Genomic DNA, 26273 nt, shown 5'->3' on the forward strand with positions numbered 1-26273 from the left:
AAGAGCGCACCGAGTTTGCGCACGTTTCTTTTCTTTCCCCGACAGCAGTCAACAACGAACCGCATTGCGATGCTGCTGATGACGTCACGATGCGAAATCAGGGGACCTGATTGGTTACATCAGCTCCACGAAATGCTGATCGATATCATCGATGACATCAATATCATAAAAATGATTTGTATAATCAGTATCACCAATTACATTAATATCATCAATAACATCACTATCATCAATATCATCCATAACAATAATATCAATAACATCATCATTATCATCATCAATAATATCACTATCATTAATATCATCAATAATATCAATATCATCAATATCATTAATAATATAAATATCATCGATATCATCAATAACATCATCATCATCAATATAATCAATATCATCAATATCATCAATATCATCAATATCATTATCATCATCAATATCATCAATTATATCAATATCATCGATATCATTGATAACATCATCAATATCATCAATTACATTAATATCAATAACATCATCATCATCATCAATAATATCACTATCATCAATATCATCAATGATATCAATAACATCACTATCATCGATAACATCATTAATATCATCAACAATATCAATACCATCTTCATCAATATCAACAATAATATTAATATCATCGATATCATCAATAACTATCATCATCATCATCATCATCATCATCAATAACAGCAACATCCTCAAAAACGTCATCAACATCATCAATACCATCTTCATCGATCAGAAAACGATATATTGTGCCATACATACACACACACACACACACACACACACACACACACACACACCCCCTCCAGCATGTTTCCAGAAGGAAGAAAGGAAACCTTTGTTCAGAGAAAACCAAAGAACCCTGGGGAAAACCCCTGAGAGAATCACTGCTCCATCTTTCAGAACTTTATTCTTCTTCATAATGGTAGTGAAGACGTATGGTGTATAACATTAGTCTTCTGATTTACAGCATCGATGCTAATTAGGGCCTAGTTGGTTAAGCGTTGCTTACTAGCATGGATGCTACTGTGTGTGTGTGTGTGTGTGTGTGTGTGTGTGTGTGTGTGTGTGTGTATGTGCTCCAGTAAATATTTTTCCGAGGCTACACACTGAAGAGGCTTCCCTCTCGCTGTGACCCACATAACACAAAGCCTGCATCAGCAACTGCTGCAGAATCTCCCATCATAGCAATAAAGCATGTCAGAAACACACACACACACACACACACACACACACACACACTCACACTTATCTGGTGATAAACACCTCAAAGAAACAATTATAGGGAATTATAGGGTATGTTGTTTTGCCCGGTTGCCAGATAGAAGAATATTCCTTTGCAATTAAACAGATTTAGATCAATTAAACAACAACTCACTCACACACACTTGCTCACGTTCACTATTTTGACCTTGGCAAGGTTGTGGTGAAACCAAAGTCTATCCCAGGAATGCTATTGTTTGGAAAAAAACGTTTCCACCCATCACGTCCCTCGTGCCACACAGGGTGGCGCGAAACACAAAAAACCTCCAGCGATGTTACTGGGGGAGAAAAAGGAAGGTGTCCGAATACTTTTGGTGGCACAAAGAGGTAGATCAGTGGTTCAGACTCCTGATCAGAAGGTCGTGAGTTTGAATCCTTCCACCATTAAGTTGACACAGCTGGGCCCTTAAGCAAGGCCCTTATCTCCCAAATGCTGTAAATGGATGGTGCAAAACACAAAAAACATCCAGTGATGCCAAAAGTATTGGGACGCCTGCCTTTTCCAGGCCGTATAAGCTTCATAACTACTATATGTACACACCTAATATAATGTTATGTCTCGGCCATTGGCGGTGAGAACAAAGGCAGCCAAATATAACCTTGCAGCTCGGCGACCTTTTCATTTTGGAACGCATCCACGTGTGAGGTGGGACGTCTGGTATGCGGGACTGATATCTGGAGGAGCAGGTCGAAGTGGACGAGGTGAGCTCTGAGAAGACCCAAGACAGACGAAAGCTAAAACAGGACGACCGATATGCTTCCGTTCGCCGAAAATCGTGACTCATGCCTACATGCTTAGACGAAATGTCACAACGTTCTCAAGCGGACATCAGCGGTGTTCAGGGTCTACACCACGGAGACTTATTACCAAATCTCAAGGTCTTTAGGACAATTTGGGACACATTAACTAACTACATATATTCGTTGAATAAATGTATTCGTACACACTATAGTGTCAAAAGTTTGTTAACACCTGAGCATGCGATTGCTATGTGGTTCTTTTGAACATCCCACAACGTCCACATCAAGTCTCTCCACTTTCTCTTCAGGTGAGATGTTCCACTAGAATTTGTGGAGGTATAAGTACTGATGTTAGTGAGGTGAGGAAGTTGCTGGGGTGCAGTGAGCGTGAGCAATGTTAAGGTCAGGTGTCCACATACTTATGGTATTTCTCTCTCTCTCACACACACACACACACACACACACACACACACACACACACACAGTGGCACAGGACTGGAAAAAATAACTCCCTTATCATCAGCTCCCGTCTACACACTACTCAGCGTGAGCACCAACAAGAAAATCAAAACCTGGAGCTTATCGGCGTCTGGTCAGCGTTAACCACCAAGCATTCCAGAGCACGCATTCGGCACAAGGTCATGACACACACACACACACACACGCACACCAGCACTTCAGAGCGTTAGCAGTTGAAGCTAAGGCTAATTAGGGCTAATTACACACAGACCGTTGTGACCAGGCAGATGCAGCGTGTAGCATGTTAGCTTGTTTTAGTCAGGGCCGTGTTAATAACATTTAAGGATGGACCCCTGGTGGGGGTATATGAGAATGGTGGACTCGGGTTCAAACCGGGTCATGTGATACTCTCATGTTACTTCCTGTTTCTGCATGTGGTGTTGAGGACAGGGTTAGCATGCGGTATAAAAAGACGATCCTACAGGCCCAGAAGTGCTGTAATTACCTCAGCTCATATGTGGCTAAGTTTGAAGCTTACACACACACACACACACACACACACACACACACACACACACACACACACACACACACACATAGAAGAGGTGCCATGCTGCAACACATTCCTTGCTAACATGTGTTAGAAAGAAAAGAGAGAAATTGAAAGCAACAGAAAGTGATAGATAGTGAGAAAGAGAGAAAGACATGATGAGACAGAAAGAAGGAGAGATACACAGATTAATGGAGAAAAGAAAAGAACAGAGAGAAAGCGAGAGAGAAATAGAGAGAGAAAAGTAGTGCGTGTGTGAGTGTGTGTGTGTGTGTGTGTTCCTTTATAGTAAACATTTTCCTGATTTCTTTATCATGGTTGTGTGATACGACGTGACATTCACGTGATAACTACGTGGATGCTTTTAGCTCCTGCCACACGTTTACCTCAGAGAGCTGTATTTTTATCCTGTCAGACCTCCGGGTTTAAACATAACGACCTGTGCGTCAAAGGTCAGTGTGTTAACGTTTGAAGTCTATTAATGCCGTTAAGACTAGCATTCAACACGGCACGTTTTTAAAACCCTACTAACTAACGCGACCGCCAGGTGTGCTACGCAGAGCGTCTAGCTAGCGCTCTGTCTGTCTTTGCTAACGCCAGGATTTTAACTTGTCCTTCAAACACGCTAGCGTCCGGTAAACATCCTGTTTTTTAGCTTCCACTTTTTGACCCTCGTTACATTAAATCTTGTCCTGCTGCAAGGGTGTCATGAGTTTGACCTTTGACCTCTCAGCGATGAAGCTAAAACTTCCTGGACGTTTCATAAAAACGACCCAGAAGAGCAGAAGAATGTGTGGGAAGACATTCCTGCATTAATGCTCTGCATTCTTCTCATTGCTCCTCTTTTTTTTTTCTTCTCCTATTTCTGGGCTGGAGTCTGAGGGTCATGTGGACCTGAGCAGAGACGAAGCTCGCTTCTGAAATACCGTAAAAGGGATGAAGCTACTGTGAGAGGAAGTGCTTCAGATTTCACGTTTTTTTGCAGAAGGATTCAGGACGAATACATAGCGCTAGCTGGGTTTAACAACATAATGTGGCTGATTGCCATGGAGATGGAGAGAGGGAACAATAAACACCTACACAGATCAATTACACACCAGCATGACTTCATTACTCACCTCAGGAAAAGCTCTAACCTTTCTGGGATTACTGTGTGTGTGTGTGTGTGTGTGTGTGTGTGTGTGTGTGTGTGTGTGTGTGTGTGGTATTTTAGCAAGATTGTATTCATGCAACCATGTGAGATGGGATTTGGGTTGTTTTTGTGATTGGTTGATAGATTCAGGCTGCAGGGTTCAGTGTTGGTTTTTGATGTTTGGTATTGTGATCCTTCTGCAATGTTCACTGTCAGGGTGAGGGTCTACTATTAGCCTTTGGTTCATCCTGTTTGATAAAACTGTGTTAAGTGTTTGGTTGTTCCTGATGTGTTAAGTGATGGGTTGCATATGATATATGTTTATTATTCTCCGGTGTTTGGTAAGGAGATGATCATTCCCTGATTACTCTAATGTGTTTGGTGTTGAGTTGATCCTGCTGTGGTTAGTGTTAGGATTATCTTAGCATGTTTGTTGGATCTGGTTTGTGTTCATTCTCTGTGTTTGGTGTTAAGTTGATCATGCAGTGGTAAAGTGTTAGATTGGTTCTAAAGTGTTTGGTGATACGTTTAATGATCAGTTGTTTGAAGTATGTGTTCATTTTCTATGTGTTTGGCGTTCTGTGTTTGGTGTTACTTTAATTGTGCTGTGATTGATGTTATGTGCTTGGTGTTGAGTTAATTATGCTGGGTTTGGTGTTTGGTGTTGAGTTAATTATGCTGTGTTTGGTGTTGGATTAATTATACTGTGTTTGGTGTTCTGTGTTTGGTGTTGAGTTAATTATGCTGTGTTTTGTGTTCTGTGTTTGGGTTAATTATACTGTGTTTGGTGTTCTGTGTTTGGTGTTGTGTTTGGCGCTGAGTTAATTATGCTGTGTTTGGTGTTGAGCTAATTATGCTGTCTTTGGTGTTAGGTTAATTATGCTATGTTTTGTGTTCTCTTTTGGTGTTGGGTTAATTAAACAGTGTTTGGTGTTCTGTGTTTGGTGTTCTGTGTTTGGCGCTGAGTTAATTATGCTGTGTTTGGTGTTCTGTGTTTGGTGTTGAGTTAATTATGCTGTCTTTGGTGTTAGGTTAATTATGCTGTGTTCTGTGTTCTGTGTTGGGTTAATTATACTGTGTTTGGTGTTCTGTGTTTGGTGTTCTGTGTTTGGCGCTGAGTTAATTATGTTGTGTTTGGTGTTGAGTTAATTATGCTGTGTTTGGTGTTCTGTGTTTGGTGTTGAGTTAATTATGCTGTCTTTGGTGTTGAGTTAATTATGCTGTGTTTGGTGTTCTGTGTTTGATGTTAAGTTGATTATGCTGTGGTTAGTGTGAGGTTGATCCTAACATGTTGAGTGCTGAGTGCTTCCTGTCACATTCAATGTGTATCAATTTTTCTTTGTTTTGTATTGATTTGATGTCATTGTTGGTGTTTGGATGATCCTAACACGTTTGGTGTTAAGTTCATCTTTGCATTGTTGCTTCTTGGGTTTTGGATTGACTATTGCACTAGATGCTTCCAGGTTCATTTTGGCTCAAATGTTTGGCTATCTGATCATTTGGTGCATCCTTGTATGTTGGGTTAATTCTACTGTGTTTGGTATTTGGTTCACCATCTAGTGTTTGGTGTTGAGTCCACCACAGTGTTTGTTTGGTTATTAGGTTCATCCTGTTGTGTTTGCTGTTGGGTGATTCTACTGTGTTTGGTGTTGGGTAAAGCAGCAATGTTTGGTGTGTGGTGGTTTATTCATGCTGTGCTAATCCAAGTATTGAAGTATTGATGCGTCACAGTGTGTGTCAGCAAGCAGATAAGGCTTAATGTATTCTTTTCTCTCTCTCTCTTTCATACACACACATACACATACACACACACACACACACACACACACACACACACACACACACACACACTCTGCAGTTCATATTGAACACGCCTGTTCCTCTCAATTTCCAGAAGTGGTCCAAATGACATTTCAGCCCAGCGATTAATGACTCGTGTGTAATTGGACAGGACAAAGTCGATGCTCAATAACGGACTGCTCGTTTCCCAACGCTATTACCAAACAGTTGTTCTGAAAACAGAGCCCTCTCCATAGAGAAGAGAACCTCCAATATATTATAGAACTGAAAGTAGTCATGAGGATGTGACCAGTCCAGGGACCCGGAGATGTTTTGTACACATCTTATTATTCCTTCACACAAAATATCAGCTGTCGTTGATTTTTTGCTGTTGATTTTCTGCGCCACAGTGAAGCCAGTACCTACACAGATCTATTAGCAAGAGGGACAACTGATTTATTATAGGCTAAAGGAGCACAAAAACGTGAACATTCTAGATGTTTGGTCAGGTATTGATTAGGAGCATGCAATTCAATTTGTTGTAAAGAGTATATATATATATATATATAGTACACCGATCAGAATAACATTATGACCATCTGCCTAATATTGTGTTGGTCCCCTTTTGCTGATAAAACAGTCGTGACCTGTTGAGTATTAACAACATGAACTTCTTCAGCAGTTTGAGCTACAGGAGCTCGTCTGTTGGATCGGACCACACGGACCAGCCTTCGCTCCTCACGTGCATCAATGATCCTCGATCACCCACGACCCTGTCGCCGGTTCACCACTGTTCCTTCCTTGGAGCACTTTTGATAGATTCTGAGCACTGCAGACCAGAACATTTCACAAGAGCTGCCGTTTTGGAGATGCTCCGACCCAGACGTCTAGACGTCACAATTTGTCAAACTGTTCAAATCCTTACGGCCATTTTTTGATGACAAAATTTTCACTTCCTGTCTGATAAATATATATATCATATATGCCTGATTGATGTAAATATGTATATTAATGGTGGGTTATAATTTTACCGTTAGGTCTTCAGTGGTGTTCTACCTGAATCAATCCACCTCCTAATACCATCATTATGACATCACGTCTATAAAAACCATCAATATTATAGAGAAACGCAGTATAACAGAGCAATTTAAATTTCTTGTCCTCTGTCAGTTGTTGTAAGATGAAAAAAGCAGCTAATAAATCCACATGAATGTATTTGAGTTTGTGCAGTTTGCTACAGATGCGGGTTGCGAGCTCTGACCCTTCAATCAAAGGACCTGAAAATGCCGACGTTATTGTACGCCTGCTAAATCAGCAACTCACAATCTGATTGGTTGAAGCAACACCTTTAAGCAACATGGATTTGAAGTTACTAAGAGCTGGTGTTTATTTCTGAAGGCTTTACGTGATGTGAGGCTGAAACCTGATTGTTATTGAAACTGCTTGAAGCAGCAATCTTGAGAGAAACAGTATGAGATGAAAAGAAGTCTAGACTATTGGAAATAATCGAATACATATTCATGGACAAAAATACAATAAAAAGGAAGTCAGTGATTGTGATAGAGTTTAGACAGGGAAGGCAGAGGAGGACTTGCTGAGAGGACAGTTCTAGCAGCTAATTACCCAGACAGCTAGCTACCGAGCCCTCAGGGGAATGCTAGCAGCTAGCTTTATTTATTAGCTGTATTTATTAATCATAATTGATCGCGGGTAGTTATTTATATACGTCTGAAACTATATTCCCTTTCAATTCAGCCAAATTTATGTATTAGCATTTTGTTTCATTGGATTGAATGTGTTTCATTCAGATTTTTATTACCCTTTCATTTCATTAGCAATTACTAACACACACACACACACACACACACACACACACACACACACACACACACACACACACTCAATATGACTTCCACACACAGTTTTATGAGTGTAGGACAAAAATGACGTGCTACTGCAGTAAATTCTAATCAAATACACACACACACACACACACACACAAGCCCCGGTATTGTTTATTCTGTGTGTGTATGTGTGTGTGTTTATATGTGTGTGTGTGTGTGTGTGTGTGTGTGTGTGTGTGTGTGTGTGTGTGTGTGCATGTGCACACTGAACACACCATAATGATTTTATACTGCTGCTGCACTGTGACTTGTTTAGTCTATCAATCTAAATATACCCCTTCCCTGCACTCCAACACAATCACAGGCCTCTGTGTGTGTGTGTGCGTGTGTGTGTGTGTGTGTGTGTGAGAGAGAGAGAGAGAGAGAGAGAGAGAGAGCCATTAAAAAAGCACAGAGCGACAGAAAAGAAAGAGCGGAAACATCGGATCTGACAATTAATCCCAAAAATGTTTTGCCACACACACACACACACACACACACACACACACACACACACACACACACACACAGTGAGATTGGAAGATGACTCACTAAACCCAATGTGCCATTCCAGTCTCACTTCCCGCTGCTGTTGCTAGGTGACAGCAGACAAGACCTGGAAATGTGTGTGTGTGTGTGTGTGTGTGTGTGTGTGTTTTAGAACTTTTAGACTTTATTATAACCACTCATTATGCCCTCTTGTGCACTTTATCTGTTTTTGTACCCTACTCTACCCCATGAGCACACAGATGGACAGTAGTCGTGTGGTCGTGTCCCAAATCGCACTTTATAAACGATATCATGATTTGAACAAGGCCATTTTTTTAGGTTTGTGGTGCATAAATACCAGTGTGTTTGCTCTGTGTTTTATAGCAAAACTGACACCCTCCCAAAAAGGGCCTAGAGAGTGTCATGTGGCGGACAACAGCGCCCTCTGCTGTTAATTTAATTAAATTCGATTCGATTAAATTTGTTTCAATTTAATTGATTAATTTTGATTTTTAGAGTGTGTTAACAATCAACATTGTCACAAAGCAGCTTCACAGAGATAAATAAGTTTTACAATTAGAATTCATACGTTTAAAGTGTATACGTTTGTCTATAATATGCAAGGAAAAACTCCCTGAGGCCTAATGAGAAAGAAACCTTGAGAGGAACCTGTCTGGATCTGGATGTCACCGAATTTCCATTCATTATCATTTTATCAAAATACAGATTCTTTCTTTGCATATTCCAGTAATGTTAGGAATCAGAGCTCAGAGTCAGGGTGAAGGGCCTTGAACCTCCAACCTTCAGCACTAAACTACCACCTGATCTTTATTTACATTTATGACTTTTAGCAGACGCCCTTATTGTTATCTCATTCATGAGTAACTGTCCTAAGAAGGTTCTTCAGAAGTATGTTTAACTTGATAAAGAGGTGGACAGGGTGAAGATGATGATGATGATGATGATGGATATAATGTCCAAGGACCATGGAATGTAATATAAAAAAATGTATTAAATGCAACATAAATGCCAAGAATCACTTTCACCCAGAAGATAGTGAGGACTGAGAAGGTGACCCTGGTGCTTTTATTGTTTGTTGTTTTTTTCTCCAGTGGAGAATGAGGAAGTGGAGGATGAGGAAAAGAAACCCGGCAGCAGCTGCCACGTTACTGCACAAACACGCGCAGAGGGACACGAAGAGACCAGGAGGAGAACTGATACACGTCGCGTCAACTTCCTTTTTTTGTGCTCATGGACTGAGACGGCGTTTCTGCACTCGTGGATCGCGCGTGCCCCGTTTGTCCACGCGGAAAACAGACCGAGCGCGCGCGTCATTGCGCGTCGTGAAGTTACGCGCACGCACGCACACACGCACACATACACACACGCACACACAGAGTGCATATGGCGATGTGGATCCTCCAGCTGCTGCCCCTCTGCCTGTGGGTCTCCATGCCCACGCCAGCTTACGGAAGAGAGTGCAGGCTTGAGCTCAAAAAGGCGGACTGCAGCCACATGAACTTGAAGACCATCCCTCAAGACCTGCCCGAGGACATCCGCGTCCTGGACGTGTCCCATAACCGGCTGGTGGAGCTCATACCCCAGTCTCTGACCCGATACCGAGATCTGGAGCAGCTCGATGGCAGCTACAACAGCCTGAAGTTGTTACCGGCGGCCCTGTGCCAGGTCGTGCCCGCGCTCTGGCGCCTCACGCTGCGTCACAACGAAGTGCGTCTGCTGCAAAACCTGCGGAACTGCACGCACCTCACACACCTGGACCTGTCCGACAACAGGCTCAGACTGGAGGGAGAACCCTTCTCAGGGACAGAGGTAAGTCAGGACTTAGTACTACTCTTAGTCAAGGGGGCGTGGCCTCTGCAGCTTTCTTAGAAAAGTAGTTGTGGCCTCTGTTTCTGTTTTAGTAAAGGATTGAAGGAGGTGTGGCCTCAATATATGGCATAATTGAGGAGGCGTGGCCTATGTATCTGTCTTATTAAAGGAGGTGTGGCCTCTATTTGTGTCTTAGTAAAGGATTGAAGGAGGTGTGGCCTCAATATATGGCTTAATTGAGGAGGCGTGGCCTATGTATCTGTCTTATTAAAGGAGGTGTGGCCTCTATTTTTGTCTTAGTAAAGGATTGAAGGAGGTGTGGCCTCAATATATGGCCTAATTGAGGGGACATGCCTTTGTAGTTGTCTTATTAAAGGAGGTATGGCCTCGGTTTCTGTCTTAGTGATGGATTGAAGGAGGTGTGGCCTCTGTATATGGCTTAGTGAAAGAGGTGTGGTTTTTGTAACTTTCCTAGTAAAAGAATAAAGGAGGTGTGGCCTCTGTATCTGTCTTTGAAAAGGAGGTGTGGCCTCTAAATCTGTCTTAGTAAAGGAGGTGTGGTTTCTGTATGTGTAATTGTAAAGAAGGTGTGGATTTGTTTGTCTTAGTGAAGTAGGTGAGGCCTCTATATCTGTCTTATAAAAGTGGGTGTGGCCTCTGTATGTGTCTTAGTGAAGGAATGAATGGAGGCATGGCCTCTGTATCTGCCCGATTTAATTAAGGAGGCGTGGCCTCTGTATGTCTTAGTGTAGAAGGTGTGGCATCTGGATTTGCCTTAGTAAAATAATGAAGGAGGCGTGGCCTCTGGATCTGCCTTAGTGAAGAAATGTAGGTGAAGAAGTAAAGGAGACATGATCTCTGATTCTCAGATACGCACAACTTTTTTCTTTGTATTGTCGATAAGGAACAAGTACAAACACAGAACAGGAAGTTCTCCTCCTCAGCTCTCTATGGTACAGCTGAGATCATGTGACCCTCACAGGAGAGTGTTGTTTTGGGGATCAGGTGACAGCTGGAATAAGTTTCAGTGGTTTTGAGTTTCTGCTGAAGTCGGAGGTGTGTGTGACTCACCAGGGCGGCGCATGTTCTACAGGAATCAGAGCAAGTCAGGACACTTCAGCTACTGTTATTGTTTACATTCATAATCCAGTGCTGTTTTAAGAAAACACAGAACAAGTCCGAATCCTGCGATAACCACAGAGTGGCTACATGTCTGCATGCGGTTCTAACTGAAACTCTAAACTGAGATGTGTCTTGTGTGCAGGGGGTCTGGCCTTAGTGCTTCGTTCCTTCACAGCTAGAACTGATGACCAATGTGCTACCATGAGCGTTAGAACAAGCATGATCTCATTTCTCCTTTGCATTTCTGTAGAATTTGACTTGGCTGGACATATCCCGAAACAAGCTGACCTCCGCTCGCCTGGGGTCCCGTCCACAGCTTCCCAGCCTGAAGACCCTCCTCCTCTCTGGCAACGACATCGCAGATCTGAAGAAGGACGACTTGAATTTTCTCAGCGAGTCCTCGTCGTTCCGGACGCTGGCTCTTTCTTTTCTGCCTCTGAAGAAGGTAAAGGAGGAAACGCAGCCGTGGTGAAGGTTCACTCTCACTGATCGGGTATTGGTGTGGAGGAATGAGGAACGGGGTAGCAGTGTATGGGGCATGTGAGAGGGTGGAGAGGGAAGTGCAGAACCTTTCACTCGAGCAGTCTAAAGCAGGAATTAAGGTTGGGTGAATGATGATGAATGGAGAAGATGGGAGGAGCTGTTGGAAGGGGTTTAGTGGTAATGAAGCTGCAGTAGATATGAGTTATTAACAGCTTATTATTACTTTCAAAGCAGAGCCACAGATACAGAAATAAAATAAATCGCACAGACTTCGATCCTGATTGTACTGTTTACTGACGTAATATCAAAACAAGATCTGACTGGACGTTAAAAGGTCAAAGGTCAATGTCTCATCGGTCCACAGAATATTTGCCCAAAGTCCTGTTGATAAGATTTTTTTAAGGGTTTTTTTGGCAGCTGCATTTCATTGGCCCTGTACTTGTACTTTGCACAATGACTATAAAGTTGAATCTGATCTAATCTAATCTAATCTAATCCAATCTAATGAGAACTTTGTGTCATAATTAATCAGATATTTATATTTAATTATAGACTATACTTTTATTTACTAACTCAAATTTTTTTTAAATATAACATTCATTTTTTATATATATATATATATATATATATATATATATATATATATATATATATATATATATATATATATATATATATAGTACTTGTGGAAAGTGTGGAAACACACAGTGTTTATGGTGTGTGAGAGACACATGCATGTTTCTTTTGTTTCTATGCATCAAACTTGGTTATGAAACGTTATGAAGATTTCCTCTGATCAAACAAATCCATAAATCTTCCGATGTTCCACTTTATTCCCATTGAAAATTCCTTCCTCAGCATGAAGAACAGCTTTCCACACTTTCACACCGTTCATTTCTCCAAAAATTCTTCGCCGTGCCTCTTGTAGATCTCACCAAAGATGTTCTTCACTAGTTTGAGATTTCTTGCTCATCCCAGAGCAGTTCAGTAGGATTGAGGTGAAATGTGACTGGGCAGGTTGTTTCATAGAGAGATAACACTCCAGACGACTGTTTACTTTCGCTTTCAGAGCGGTGTACGCTTCGGCTCGTCGTCTTGTTGTACGGTGAAGTCGGTTCACTGCAGTCCAGACAGAACTGCATGGTGGTGAAGTGTGGAATGGGAGCCATGTTGGTTCAGGACTCCTTCACTTTCTGGAATAAATCTCAAAACTTCCCCTAAACAAACCCAAACCATTAGACGTTCACCTGTGCGTCCTGTTCCAGATGTAACAGGACGCACACTGTCCAAAAAACTTTTGTGTCATCAGTCTATAGAATATTTGGCCCAAAGTGATAATCAAGATAAATTTTTTAAAAAGTATGTTGAAGTAAATATGTTAAAAAAGTCGACTTGTGTCCGATGCACACTTTTAAACACTGTGTCACAGCGTGAAATTTATGCTGAGGCACCAAGTGAATCTCTAAAGTTTTACATCCTTCATTTGTTGTTTGGTAACAAAAGTAGCTCAAACTGCACCCAGAACTCTGGCGCTAAGCCTAAGTGATATCTTATGCTACTGTGGTACGATATAAACAGTATCTATTGCTAGTAGTAATTGCAGCCTTTATCTCCAGGTGGAACACGGCTGCTTCAAGCCCATTGCTGGTTTGCAAGACCTCGTGCTGGACGGTTGTAAACTCAACCCCACCTTTATTTCCAACCTCTGCGAGGAGCTGTCAGACACCTCTTTGAGAAACCTGTCTATCCAAAATACTCAGCAGGTCATGCTGACTAACAGCACCTTCAAAGGCCTTGGAAAGACCAACCTCACTATTCTGGATCTCTCGAACAACAAGTTAGCCAGAATTAGAGATGGTTCCTTTCAGTGGTTTCCCATGCTGGAGTACCTGTCTTTAGAGCAAAACATCATAAAACAATTGACTAAAGGAACCTTCTTGGGACTGAAAAGTCTGAGGAAACTCAACCTACAGATGGCGCTAGTTAAAAGTCATACATCTCCACTTCCTGTCATAGACGACTTCTCTTTCCAGCCACTGGTCAAGCTGGAATATCTGAACATGGAGAGGACAGCGTTCAGAGAGATCCCCAAGAATATATTTGATGGTCTTTTGTGTCTCAGGGAGCTGAACATGGGTTGGAGCAGTACAGGAATAAAGATGATCAGCAATACCACCTTTGCATCCTTAAAAGGATCTCTGTTTCTTCAGACACTCAATCTTACAGGTATGGGCATCAAGAGCCTCGGCCCGGGAGCCTTTTCAAGCTTGGGCAACCTCAAGGTTCTTGTTCTAAGCCATAACTTCATCAAGCAGCAGCTGATGGGGGAGGAGTTTCAGGGTCTCAACAGTATCAGGGAAATCCATTTGTCATTCAACCAGCAGATGATCACTTTATTGTCTACGTCGTTCATCAACATACCCACACTAAGGATTCTGATGCTCGGGCATGCCCTGACCTCCAATTTGGACATGGAACCATCTCCATTTAGACCGCTAGCTAACCTGACGGTGTTGGATCTCAGTAATAATAACATCGCAAACATAGGACACGGCTTGCTGGATGGGCTACACCATCTCAGCGTGCTAAAAATGCAGCACAATAATTTAGCCAGAGTGTGGAAAAATGCTAATCCCGGGGGTCCCGTGCTGTTCTTTCGCGACGCTCAGAACCTCACACTTCTTCAGTTGGACTACAATGGTTTTGATGAGATTCCAACGTCAGCCTTCCGAAGCCTCTCGCAGTTAATATACTTGAGTCTTATTGGGAATCTTCTGAATTTCCTGCACAACTCTATTTTTGACGACCTGAAGTCTTTACGCTTTCTGTGGCTGCAGAAGAACCTTTTGACCTCGGTGCGTCGGGAGACGTTCGGTGTGCCGCTGTCCAACCTGTCCGAGCTTTTCATGGACCATAATCCCTTTGATTGCACGTGCGAGAGTATACTATGGTTTTACAACTGGCTCAATAGCACCAACACGAGCGTTCCCGACCGTGCCAAAAGCTACATCTGCAACACTCCGTCCATGTACTTCAACCGCTCTGTGTTGGACTTCAATCCAGAGTCTTGCAAGGACCTGGTACCCTTCGAGGTTTTATTTGTAATCACTACCACCTTAGTACTCTGTCTAATGGTTGTAGCATTTCTCCTGCACTTCCAGGGCTGGAGAATTAAATTCTACTGGAACATTGTAGTCAATCTCACCCTAGATATAAACGACTCCCCCTATAAAAGGTTAGCCGAGTGCAGATACGAATATAAAGCCTACATCGTCCATGCTCAGGAGGATAAACTTTGGGTGGAGCGAAGCTTGCTTCCTCTGGAGGACAAGGAGTTTAAGTTCTACTTGGAGGACCGGGACGCATTGGCAGGCAGTTCTACCTTAGAAAGCATTGTAGGCAACATGAGAATGTCCCGGAAAATAATTTTTGTTGTCACAGAGGCGCTTTTGAATGACCCCTGGTGTAGACAGTAAGTCATTACCACATATACAGATCTTTGAAACTAGAACACGTCTTGAATTAAATTTCACGTCTGCTTTTCCTTTCTGTCACGTAGATTTAAAGTCCACCACGCCCTTCACCAGGTCATAGAAGAAAACCGAGACTCGCTGGTTCTGATCTTCCTGGAGGATGTTGCAGATTACCGCTTGACTCAGTCGCTCATGTTGCGCAAAGGCATGCTAAAGCGCCGCTGCATTGTCCAGTGGCCTTTGCAAAAAGAGCGCATCCCGGCTTTCCGCCAGGAGCTGCAGCTAGCGTTAGCCTCAAGCAACCGGGTCAACTGAAGCCTGCTATCTGGAAAAACAGAGCCTGGATTACTTAATGCTAGCCTCAAGAAAGACTTTATTAAAGCTTGAAGCTTAAAGGTTTGTTAGCTTGACGTTGAATTGTTAAGCTAGCAGGCTACAGAGTGTTCGCAGATACCAATAGCTAGTTTTTGACGAATGCTAGTTTCTAAAAAAAAGTGGTAAGCTAAGCCGTTTTAAACTGACAGGACCACGTCGAGTCAAATTTGAAGACTGTGTTAGAGCAAGCTAGCGATAATTAGGAACATTCAGGACATACCATTAGCAATTATCTTGATTTAATGGAAGCTACGCTTCTGAGAGACTCGCGTATGAACAGACGAAAGTTTTGCACTATGAAGAGCTGAATATTTGTAACTGATGATATTTTTTTTGTGGTGTTCAACTTTTATCAAAACCTTTCATTACTAATCTGTGTGTAAATTAGTGAGTCGTTCATGAACCATTTGTTCATTTTTGAACGAGTCTTTAATGTGACTCAGATGAACGAGTCGTCTTAAAGAGTGATTCATTCAAATCTCCATAGTTATGAACAGGAAAAATAATTCTTCCTGGTCTTTCAATACGTGACTCCCAGAGACGCTATGAAGTTTATTACACAGGAAACAGAATTGAGTCATTGATCTCATGAGTCTTCTGGTCCGAGTCATTTGTTCTTTTGTCACGTGACTCCCATATACGCTACCACACAAATCAATAGATCAGGTTTTTCTGATTTTCATCATTATTGTTACAATAATTATCACGTGATGAAAGAACTAACGACACAAACCAGAGGATATGAGAGGAGAGGCTTCTCATTGTGTTTATCATCTTCTTCTTTCGGCTTCTCCCATTAGGGGGCGCCACAGCGGATCATCTGTCTCCATACCCCCCTGTCCTCTACATCTGCCTCTTTCAACCCAACTACCTGCATGTCTTCCTTCACCACATTCATAAACCTCCTCCATGATCTTCCTCTTTCCCTCCTTCCTGGTGGTTCTATCCTCAGCATTCTCCTACTGATATACCCCATGTCCCTCCTCTGCACATGTCCAAACCTTCTCAATCACACCTCCCTCACCTTGTCTCCAAAAACGTCGTCTCAACATCTCATTCTGTTTATCATCATTTGTCTTTATTATTGTCACATTTTTATTATTAGATTATTACATGATTAACGGTTATGCACTGCCCCCTAGTGGCTGGATTTGGGGTTACAGATTCGAAGGAATAAAAATTCAACATTTCCACATTTGATGTCTCATTATTATTAATTACGGGGGACTAGAGAGACATTAAGAGAACATTTGAGACTTTGTGCATCCCCCGTATGTTTAGTTTGTAATTTTATCACTCAAATGAGTATGAGGTTTTAAATTCAGGGGTGTAAATGTACTTCGATACTGACATTTCTTGGCTATTTTTTTTGTTCTACTGAGTATTAAAGATATATTTAATCATAAATGTAGTAGAGAGTTGTTTATATGTACTGCTTGTTTATTCTGCAGAAGAGTATCTAAATGGTACTCCAGGTACTAGATGCGATTTGTCTTTTTGTGCCAAATGTAGCTCGAATTAGCATCTTGCTGAACACCAGATGTTTCACATGCACTGTGATTGTATTTGTTAATTGATAATACTTTTTTAGAAGATACTTCTTTGTGTTGTTATTTTTGCTTTTACACTCTGATTTGTGGGACATAAAACCTTTTTTGGTTTTCGCCAACGTGTTTCTGTGCATCGTTGAGCCTCCGTTCAATCGGAGTCAAATACTCAAATACATTAAATCAGATGCTTGGTGACTCGAGTCATATTGGAGTTTGTGACTGTTGAACTTTAGGTAAAGTTTTATGAAAGGAGGATTTTCAGGTTTATACTGTACCTCTGGGTAAACTGTATTTAACTCCTATATGTTGTGTAGTTACATTACTGTCTGATTTGGATTTTTGCTGATCATCTGAAGTTCATATATCATGAAATTCAACTGGTTGTTGCACTCAAATAGATGATGGAGTCGTAGTTTCTTGTGAATCCCTTCACAGATATACGGGCGAAAGAAGAAAGGATGGAAAGAAATACAGGAAAAAGTGAGGGAACACCCCAAAGTTCAGGTCAAAGTTCAAGTCAAACATGCTCCTGATGATTGGTCATTTTCTGCACTTTGGTTCTGCAGAAATCCACTGAATGCCGATGAGCATGGTTCTACATGACCAGCCCAAAGAGCCATGAGCAACTCGAGAGCTTTGAGGGTGGATTCGTCCTGCAACAGTTCTGCATTTAAGCGTCAATGAACATCTCAGACAATCATGATGATGTAATGAATGGACATTGAGGATGAGGATGGCTCCTCTCAAGTCTTCTTCTTCATGAAGTCTCATGGAGGTTTGGATCTCCACCATCCAAAGTCCATACCTTCTTTTCACCTGCCCACTGAAGCGCTCAGCTGATTGGCTGCTTGTGGTGGGCGTGTTGTGTGGTGGGCATGTTGTGTGGTGGGCGTGTTGGACTCCTGTGTACTGGACCGTGAAGAGAAGTGTAGTGCAGCAGATCTTCTGCAGCTCGCGCTCTCTTGGTACTCATGGCTCTGGGTTCGGTGGCCGCGGGCGCGTGCGTCCTCGCGCTGGTGGCGGCCTGGTTCTCGTACCGGCTGCTCCGGAACTTCGCGCGCATGTGGACCGAGCTGAAGCCGGTACCGAGTATCGGGGTGGCCTACCCTCTCCTCGGGCACGCGCTCCAGCTCAAGAGCAAAGCCGGAGGTAAGAAAACAGGGGGCAGTTTATCTGAACATAAATATACACGAGGAGAGAAAACATCTAAACATCTAAACATCCTACACTTAAACACATAAATAAACAAGCCGAAATATGTTTACAAGCAAATCAACAAGAAGAAACAGAAACGAAATAAATACATCATCCAATTATTATTAACTCATTCAAAAATAAATAAATAGTGCAGAATGTACACAAACAAATAAACAAGTAAACAACTGTACATTTAAATAAATATACAAATAAATAAATAGCGTAAAAATTATACAGATAAATTGCTGAAATAAACAGACACTTAATTAATAAAGAAATAAATAAACACATTCAATAAATAAATAACTTAAATAAGCATACACTTAAAATACTAAATAAATAAACATAAAATAGATAAATAGCTTAAATAAGCATACGCTTACAATAAATAAATACATAAATAGTTGAAATACGCATTAAAATAGTTTTATAGTCTGAGGGTAAATAAATGAGAGTAAACAAGTAAACAAATGAATAAATAAATACTGAAATAAGTGTAGAGATAAATTACAACATAAAACTCGACAGACAGACAGACAGATAGATAGATAGATAAAAGATGGATAGATAGATAGATAGATAGATAGATAGATAGATAGATAGATAGATGAAAAGATGGATAGATAGATAGATAGATAGATAGATAGATAGATAGATAGATAGATAGATAGATAGATAGATGAAAAGATGGATAGATGGATAGATAGATAGATAGATAGATAGATAGATAGATAGATAGATGAAAAGATAGTTAGATAGATAGATAGATAGATAGATAGACAGACAGACAGATGAAAAGATAGTTAGATAGATAGATAGATAGACAGACAGACAGACAGACAGACAGACAGATAGATAGATAGATAGATAGATACATAGATAGATAGATGAAAAGATGGATAGATAGATAGACAGACAGACAGATAGATAGATAGATAGATAGATAGATAGATAGATAGATGAAAAGATGGATAGATGGATAGATAGATAGATGAAAAGATAGATAGATAGATAGACAGACAGACAGACAGACAGACAGACAGACAGACAGACAGATAGATAGATAGATAGACAGATAGATAGATTAATTAAATCTGTGTGTTAGAGTTTTTTTCTCAGGTGGTTGAATACACAGACGTGTATCGGGACGCGCCGCTGCTCATGGCGTGGATTGGACCCGTTCCCTTCCTCTTCCTCTACCACTCTGAGACGGTTGAGGTACACACACACACACACACACACACACACACACACACACACACACACACATAAAAACAAGACACACAGTTAATATTTTAAGCTTGTTAAGTGTCAAAGAACGTTTATTAGGACAGACTACAGAACTGTGCATAAGTATACACACCCGTGTTGAACATTTCTATATATATATATTTTTTTTGCCACAATCTGTAACTTTCCTTTTATTATTTAGAAAGTGACCAATTTTTACCAATATTTGATATGTAGATCGATTTCTCCTCGTTTCTCAAACGCGTTCTCTCAGCACCGCTGCTGCTGCGTGAATATGACGCATCGCAACACTACGGAGACCGAGGCATGTCCTGAGAGTCACATAGAATACAGATTAACATGGCAGAGGTAGAGCTGCATCTTCCTGCACACACACAACAGGAAAAACTACATGTATCTGCTTCATATCTGCTTCATATGGATCTTTAATGTATCGTTGACTATGCATGGAGATGTAAACTGCATCGGCCTCTGTTATGGAGATGCACATCCCTAATCTATATTATATACACACCCAAACTTTAATGACCCCCAGAAATGGGTTCCCGAGCTTCACATCAGGGATGGAGATAATCCTAGTTCCGAGTTGTAAGCACTAGAAAAGTTAAAGACTTATGTAAGTTTTTATTAGTGGTGGACAAAGTACATAAAGCATGTAGCTGAGTTAAAGTAGTGATACAATCCGTAAAATGTGACTCCAGTAAAAGTAAAAGTTTTCCTTTAAACTTATACGTGAGCAAAAGTACAAACGTTTTTGCCTTTAAATTTACTTAAGTATCCAAAATACTATTTTCTATAATGTTCCATTATCATTTTTATCACAAGACTCTTTACTTAATCACCTCAGTTTATGTGTAAAGACTCGAATGTGACTCTCAGCACACTGATCTATTAGTAGAATGATATTAGAGTCAAACACTGATTGATTTCTATTACAATGATCATGAACACTTCGACCCTGATTGGTGACTCGCTGCGTGTTTGACCGGGTACGTTTTTATCCTCGTAAATAAAAAGAAACGACTGATTTCACAAAATGTTAAGTAAAAAGTTATTTGACTTTGAAATGTAGTGAAGTTAAAATAAAAGTCTCCCGAAATGGAAATTGTAAAGTAAAGTAAAGACCAGACATGTGATGAAGCTGCTTAAGTTCAGTAAATAATTACATGTACTTTATTACTGTCCACCGCTGGTTTTTATTAATAGCGACGTTGCACTTTTAACCGGAATACTTGCATAATTTTACATCATTTACACGACTGTAATCTCTCATCCTGATATCATTCACTCCACCCTGGTTAATGTGTACCCTGTGCGCTCGCTCGCTCTCTCTCTCTCTCTCTCTCTCTCTCTCTCTCTCTCTCTCTCTCTCTCTCTCTCTCTCTCTCTCTTTATTTACAGCCAGTTCTGAATAACTCATTGCACATGGACAAAGCGTACGCTTATACATTTTTGCATTCCTGGCTCGGAACCGGTCTTCTGACGAGGTACAAAAAAAAAAAATAACAACAAAAAAACCGCATTAATTACTTTTTATCTATTATCTTTTATCTAAAAGCTTCAAGACACATTTGTTCACGTTATTATACACTCACTGCAAACCAACACTCACATCATTAGAAACCACTGCAATACCAGGAGATGAGGAACAGCACCAGTCTCACTCTCCCCCTCTCTCTCTCTCTCTCTCTCTCACTCTTTCTTTCTCTCTCTCTCTCTCTCTCTGTCCCCCCTCTCTCTCTCTCTCTCTCTCTCTCTCTCTGTCTGTCCCTCCCTCTCTCTCTCTCTCTCTCTCTCTCTCTCTCTCTCTCTCTCTCTGTCTCGTTCTCAGTACAGGGGATAAATGGCGGAGCAGACGGAAGCTCATCACGCCCACCTTCCATTTCTCCATCCTGAACGAATTCCTGGAGGTGATGAACGAGCAGGCTGAGGTCCTCGTCCACAAACTTCACAAACACGTGGGAAAAGGAGCCTTCAACTGCTTCAGCCACATCACACTCTGCGCTCTCGACATCATCTGTGGTGTGTGTGTGTGTGTGTGTGTGTGTGTGTGTGTGTGTGTGTGTGTGTGTGTGTGGTATAACTTTCATACCAACAACGATAAACTAATGCACAAAATAGACACAACCTATTTCTTAATTTGTTCATCCTATAGAAATATAGGCATTTGCCCCCCATTGTAACCAATGGATACTAACTTGCACATTAGCAACAGTTGGCTAACAGCTAAAGCTGCTCCAAGTGTGGTTTAAATTAGTGAAGAAAAACTAATTTACGTTTGCTTTGGAGGATTTGTTCATTAGAAAACACCTCATCTGCACATTTTATTTTATTAAAATCTTCCACTCGTTTGTGTATTTTATCAAAACACTGCATATTGTAAAAATATTTGGACTGGAAAAGTGGAATAAACTGTAGACTGATTGAAAAATAAAGCGGGATAAAAAGATGAGGCATAATGCTTCTCATGTTGGTCCACAGAAACAGCCATGGGGAAAAAGATCTACGCTCAGAGCAACCACGACTCCGAGTACGTCCGCGCTGTCTACAGGTAAGCGTCCAGGTTTTGTCTAGTGGTTTATCTGGGTAATAAAGTCTCCCTTGCTGTGGCACATCCTGACTGTCTTTTATAAAGAATTAAGGAAACAAACAAGCTTAAACACTGTAATTTAGCTAATAAATGGACACATGCTAGCTTTTTTTCAGGCATAGCTATCTCAGGCTAGCAATAAACAAGGTCTGAACTGATGTTCATTTGTCACAACTATCACAAGGTCTGAATGGAGGCAGAAGCTCTGAATTGAGGCTGCTAGGAAGCTTGGAAACTGTTAAATGAGCAAACATGACTAATAATTGCTCGGACAGTTAACTTTTACCTCAGAAACGCAGATTAGCAGGCAGTTATAGATTAGCTTGATAATTGTGGGTTAGCAATAAGGTACCATGTAAAAAGTGACAACACGTAAACTAGATAAATAGATGCATTAATTTGTCACATGTACATTTTAGGAAGCTGGGGTCAGAACACAGAGTCAGCTAAGATGCATCACTTCTGGAGGTGAGAGGGTTTGGGGCCTTGCTCAAGGGCCCAACGATGGCAGCTTGGTGAACCCCTAAGCTTAGGACCAGTAACCCAGAGCTTTAGCTGTTGAGCCACTATCTCCCCCTTACGTACGCCAATTATTACATTTTTTCTAACGTATTTGTAATTTACAACCAATTACCTTAAGCCCCGCCCCTTGTTGATACAGAAATCGGTACAAACTAGTGACGGGTCGTTCATGAATGATTTGTTCATTTTGAATGAGTCTTAAATGTGACTCAAAAGAACTAGTCGTCTCAAAGAGTGATTCGTTCATTTTCTACTAGGAGCAAATCAAATGAGGTGATTAAAGAAACGAAATGACAATCAAAATCGATCAAAAATCAATCAATCAATCAAGTCATCAAAAGGATTCAATCTTCTACAAAGTTACTAACATTTGTTGGGTAAAAGCTATAAATAAAAATCTCCCAAACTAACTGAATTCTGATTGGTCCAGGATGAGTGACCTAATCAGTAAGCGCCAGAGGATGCCGTGGTACTGGCCGGACTTTGCGTTCAATTACTTCGGCGATGGCAAAGAGCACAATCGCTGCCTGAAGATCCTGCATTCCTTCACTGAGAGCGTACGTGGTTTTTGTTTGTACAATAGTTATGACATTACAAACGCCATCCATCCAATCAGCTTCAAGGCATTTGGTAGACGCTCTTAACCAGAACGACTTACCACTGAGCAGTTGAGGGTGAAGGGCCTTGTTTAATGGCCCAGCAGTCGCAACTTAGTGGTGCTGGGATGTGAACTCACAACCTCACAAATTGTCTCCTTCCAAATTGATTGTAGGTCATTCGTGAGAGGGAGGAACACGGGCGCTGCGTGGAGTCCGACAGCGAATCGGATCAGGGAAAGAAGAAGAGGCAGGCGTTTCTAGACATGCTTCTGAAGACGACGGACGAGAATGGGAACAAGCTGATGCATCAAGACATCCGAGAAGAAGTGGACACGTTTATGTTTGAGGTTTTCTAATGGTTTATACTGTAATCCTGTATCTAGTGCTATAACAAGCTGAGAATTTGAATTGTAGTGGCTTACTGCCCCCTTGTGGTAGGGGCATGACACTACAGCGGCTGGAATGAACTGGGCCGTTCACCTGCTTGGGGCTCATCCTGATATACAGAGGAAGGTTCAGCAGGAACTGGATGAAGTATTTGGTGAGCTCACACACACACACGCACACACACACACACAAAACTTGGTTTTAAACATTTATTGGCTGTTTGCTGAGCATATATTTTGTGTGTGTGTGTGTGTGTGTGTGTGTGTGTGTGTGTGTGTGTGTCAGGTGTCTCTGACAGACCCATTACCGCAGAGGACCTGAAGAAGCTGCGTTACCTGGATTGTGTAATCAAAGAGGCACTGCGTATCTTCCCCTCCGTGCCGTTCTTCGGTCGCACCATCTGTAAGGACACACAGATCAGTGAGTCTTACACACACACACACACACACACACACTGTTATTAATGCATTGATTGACCGAGTCTTTTGTCCAGTAGTTCATCCATCTATCTGTCGATTGTTTCATGAATACATTTAATTACCTTCTCATTAATATACAGATGAGTAACAGTGTTGGATACCTTTCTTCATTTATGCAGTTATTCATTCATTCATTCATCCATCCATCCAACCTTCCATCTATACATCTGTCCATCCATCCATCCTTCCATCAGTCAGTCTATCTATGCATCCATCCATTCATCCATCCATCCATCCATCCATCCATTCCTTTATTCATCCATCCATCCATTTTTTTTATCCATTTAACAAATGTATACTAATCAAAAATTCCGATATACTGCTGACCTGTGTGTTTGTGTATATGTGTGTGTATGTGTGTGTGTTCTTAGAGGGCTACAAGGTGCCTAAGGGTGTAACGGCGATGATTATGACCTACTCGCTGCACCGTGACCCGCGAGTTTTCCCTGAACCCGAGGAATTTCGTCCTGAGCGTTTCCTGCCTGAGAACACGGTGGGACGAAACCCGTACTGCTACATCCCTTTCTCTGCTGGCCTGCGCAACTGCATCGGTCTCACACACACACACACACACACACACACACACACACACACACACACACACACACACACATTAACTGTATTACCACAGCCATGTTTAACTAGCACATTCACATTTGGCTCATTGTGTGCGTGTGTGTGTGTGTGTGTGTGTGTGTAGGTCAGCGTTTTGCTCTGATGGAGGAGAAGGTGATTCTGGCCTCCATCTTTCGCTCCTTCAATGTTGTGTCATGTCAGAAGAGAGAGGACCTGAAGCCAATGGGAGAACTCGTCCTCAGACCTGAGCAGGGCATCTGGATCACGCTGGAGAGGAGATGTCGCTGACACACACATCATAGGTGCTCTCAAGAGATCATTCGCTGCTTAGATAGTGGCAATAATAATAATAATAATAATAATTGTTGATCAATATTTTTAAAAGTTAATATGCAATCTAATGAAAGGATGGGGGCGGAGTCATGTGATACAGGCCACACCCATCAGAATGGACTCGTTGCATTCACATTTATACGACCGTCTTCTCCAGAGAGATTTACAACTGGGTTGCTCAGTGGTCCAGATTGGCGATGCTCGGATTTGAATTCACAACCTTCTGATCCAAAGTCCAACAAAGTTTGATCATATGATGAGCGCGAATTATCTGAAGAACTTCCAGTGATATCTATGATTACGTTTTTTTAGATCGATTTTTTTGCATTTTGCTGTTAAATGTTCTTTCCAATGAAAGTGATCAGTGTCTGTTACATTAATGATTTACTGACAACAATTACTTACAAATATTCTTAATTCATGAATTAATGATTCCAGATAAAAAAATAAAACCTTAAAGCAAATAAAGAGAGATCTCATTCTTCTCCTTCTTCTTCTCATGCTTTTTGAGAAATTCTGATGATGCAGCTTTCTGTTGAACAAACCAATAACATGCTGAATATCAGGTTTTTGGGGTGAACGATTATATTTGTGGAAAACAAAATATAAAACTGTTCACTGTATCAGGTCGTGTATTTATTTTACCACAGGACCTTCAGTGGTGTCCTGCCTGAATCAATCCACCTCTTAATACCATCATTATGATGCCATGGTTATAGAAATCATCAGTATTATAGAGAAGAGTAGTAGAACAGAGCGCTGCATCGCACACAGGATCTCATACAGTGAGAATAAACGTCATTACTAAAGAAAGAAACCCAATAAACACAATTTAACACAAGTCTCCTTTCACTGGAGCCGCAACTGCATCAAGATTCACCTCAGAAAATCACCCTGGGGTTTTTCACTGCATTTTTTCCAGTGCATTACAGTTTCAATTGCAATTTAAAATATATTGAAAAGCCTGAAAATGTCTGATATAACATTATATAATAACATTTCTGAGATATTTTGCTCCGATATATTCAGTATATTATAGTCTCCCCTAATTCTCGCACATATTAACATCTTCCTTCCGCCAAGCTGCCACTGTTGGGCCCTTGAGCAAGGCCCTTAACCCTCTCTCGCTCTATGGGCTCCATCAGCTGTCTAACATGCTGGGTGTGCAAAGAAGAATTTGCTGTAATGTCCA

General features: G+C 41.3%; 2 protein-coding genes across 2 annotated transcripts; both read left to right on the forward strand.

Moving 5' to 3' along the window:
- The first annotated feature begins 8860 nt into the window (after positions 1 to 8860).
- Positions 8861 to 16491, forward strand: tlr3 (toll-like receptor 3). The gene is made up of 4 exons (XM_046843392.1): positions 8861 to 10144; positions 11517 to 11711; positions 13366 to 15221; positions 15309 to 16491. Exons 1-4 carry the CDS (start codon positions 9719 to 9721, stop codon positions 15535 to 15537), a joined length of 2706 nt encoding a protein of 901 aa, XP_046699348.1. The 5' UTR covers positions 8861 to 9718; the 3' UTR covers positions 15538 to 16491.
- A 1545-nt stretch (positions 16492 to 18036) lies between these two features.
- On the forward strand, positions 18037 to 25543 carry LOC124381082 (cytochrome P450 4V2). The gene is made up of 11 exons (XM_046842458.1): positions 18037 to 18296; positions 19450 to 19562; positions 20997 to 21082; positions 21427 to 21617; positions 22077 to 22146; positions 23138 to 23264; positions 23480 to 23653; positions 23745 to 23847; positions 23979 to 24113; positions 24544 to 24723; positions 24873 to 25543. The coding sequence occupies exons 1-11, from the start codon at positions 18119 to 18121 to the stop codon at positions 25034 to 25036; spliced, it is 1521 nt and encodes a 506-aa protein (XP_046698414.1). The 5' UTR covers positions 18037 to 18118; the 3' UTR covers positions 25037 to 25543.
- Positions 25544 to 26273: the final 730 nt, after the last annotated feature.

This window comes from Silurus meridionalis, chromosome 28, assembly GCF_014805685.1.
Source record: "Silurus meridionalis isolate SWU-2019-XX chromosome 28, ASM1480568v1, whole genome shotgun sequence".
In the NCBI taxonomy this organism is placed as follows: domain Eukaryota; kingdom Metazoa; phylum Chordata; class Actinopteri; order Siluriformes; family Siluridae; genus Silurus; species Silurus meridionalis.

Bases quoted from the DNA above. Each gene is read 5' to 3' on its own strand.
- LOC124381082 (XM_046842458.1), top strand. From the start codon at position 18,119: ATGGCTCTGGGTTCGGTGGCCGCGGGCGCGTGCGTCCTCGCGCTGGTG. The intron at 22,147-23,137 runs GTAAGCGTCCAG...TGATTGGTCCAG, and splicing joins TACGTCCGCGCTGTCTACAG to GATGAGTGACCTAATCAGTA. The intron at 23,654-23,744 runs GTTTTCTAATGG...CCCTTGTGGTAG, and splicing joins TGGACACGTTTATGTTTGAG to GGGCATGACACTACAGCGGC.
- tlr3 (XM_046843392.1), top strand. From the start codon at position 9,719: ATGGCGATGTGGATCCTCCAGCTGCTGCCCCTCTGCCTGTGGGTCTCC. The intron at 10,145-11,516 runs GTAAGTCAGGAC...GCATTTCTGTAG, and splicing joins AACCCTTCTCAGGGACAGAG to AATTTGACTTGGCTGGACAT. The intron at 15,222-15,308 runs GTAAGTCATTAC...TCTGTCACGTAG, and splicing joins AATGACCCCTGGTGTAGACA to ATTTAAAGTCCACCACGCCC.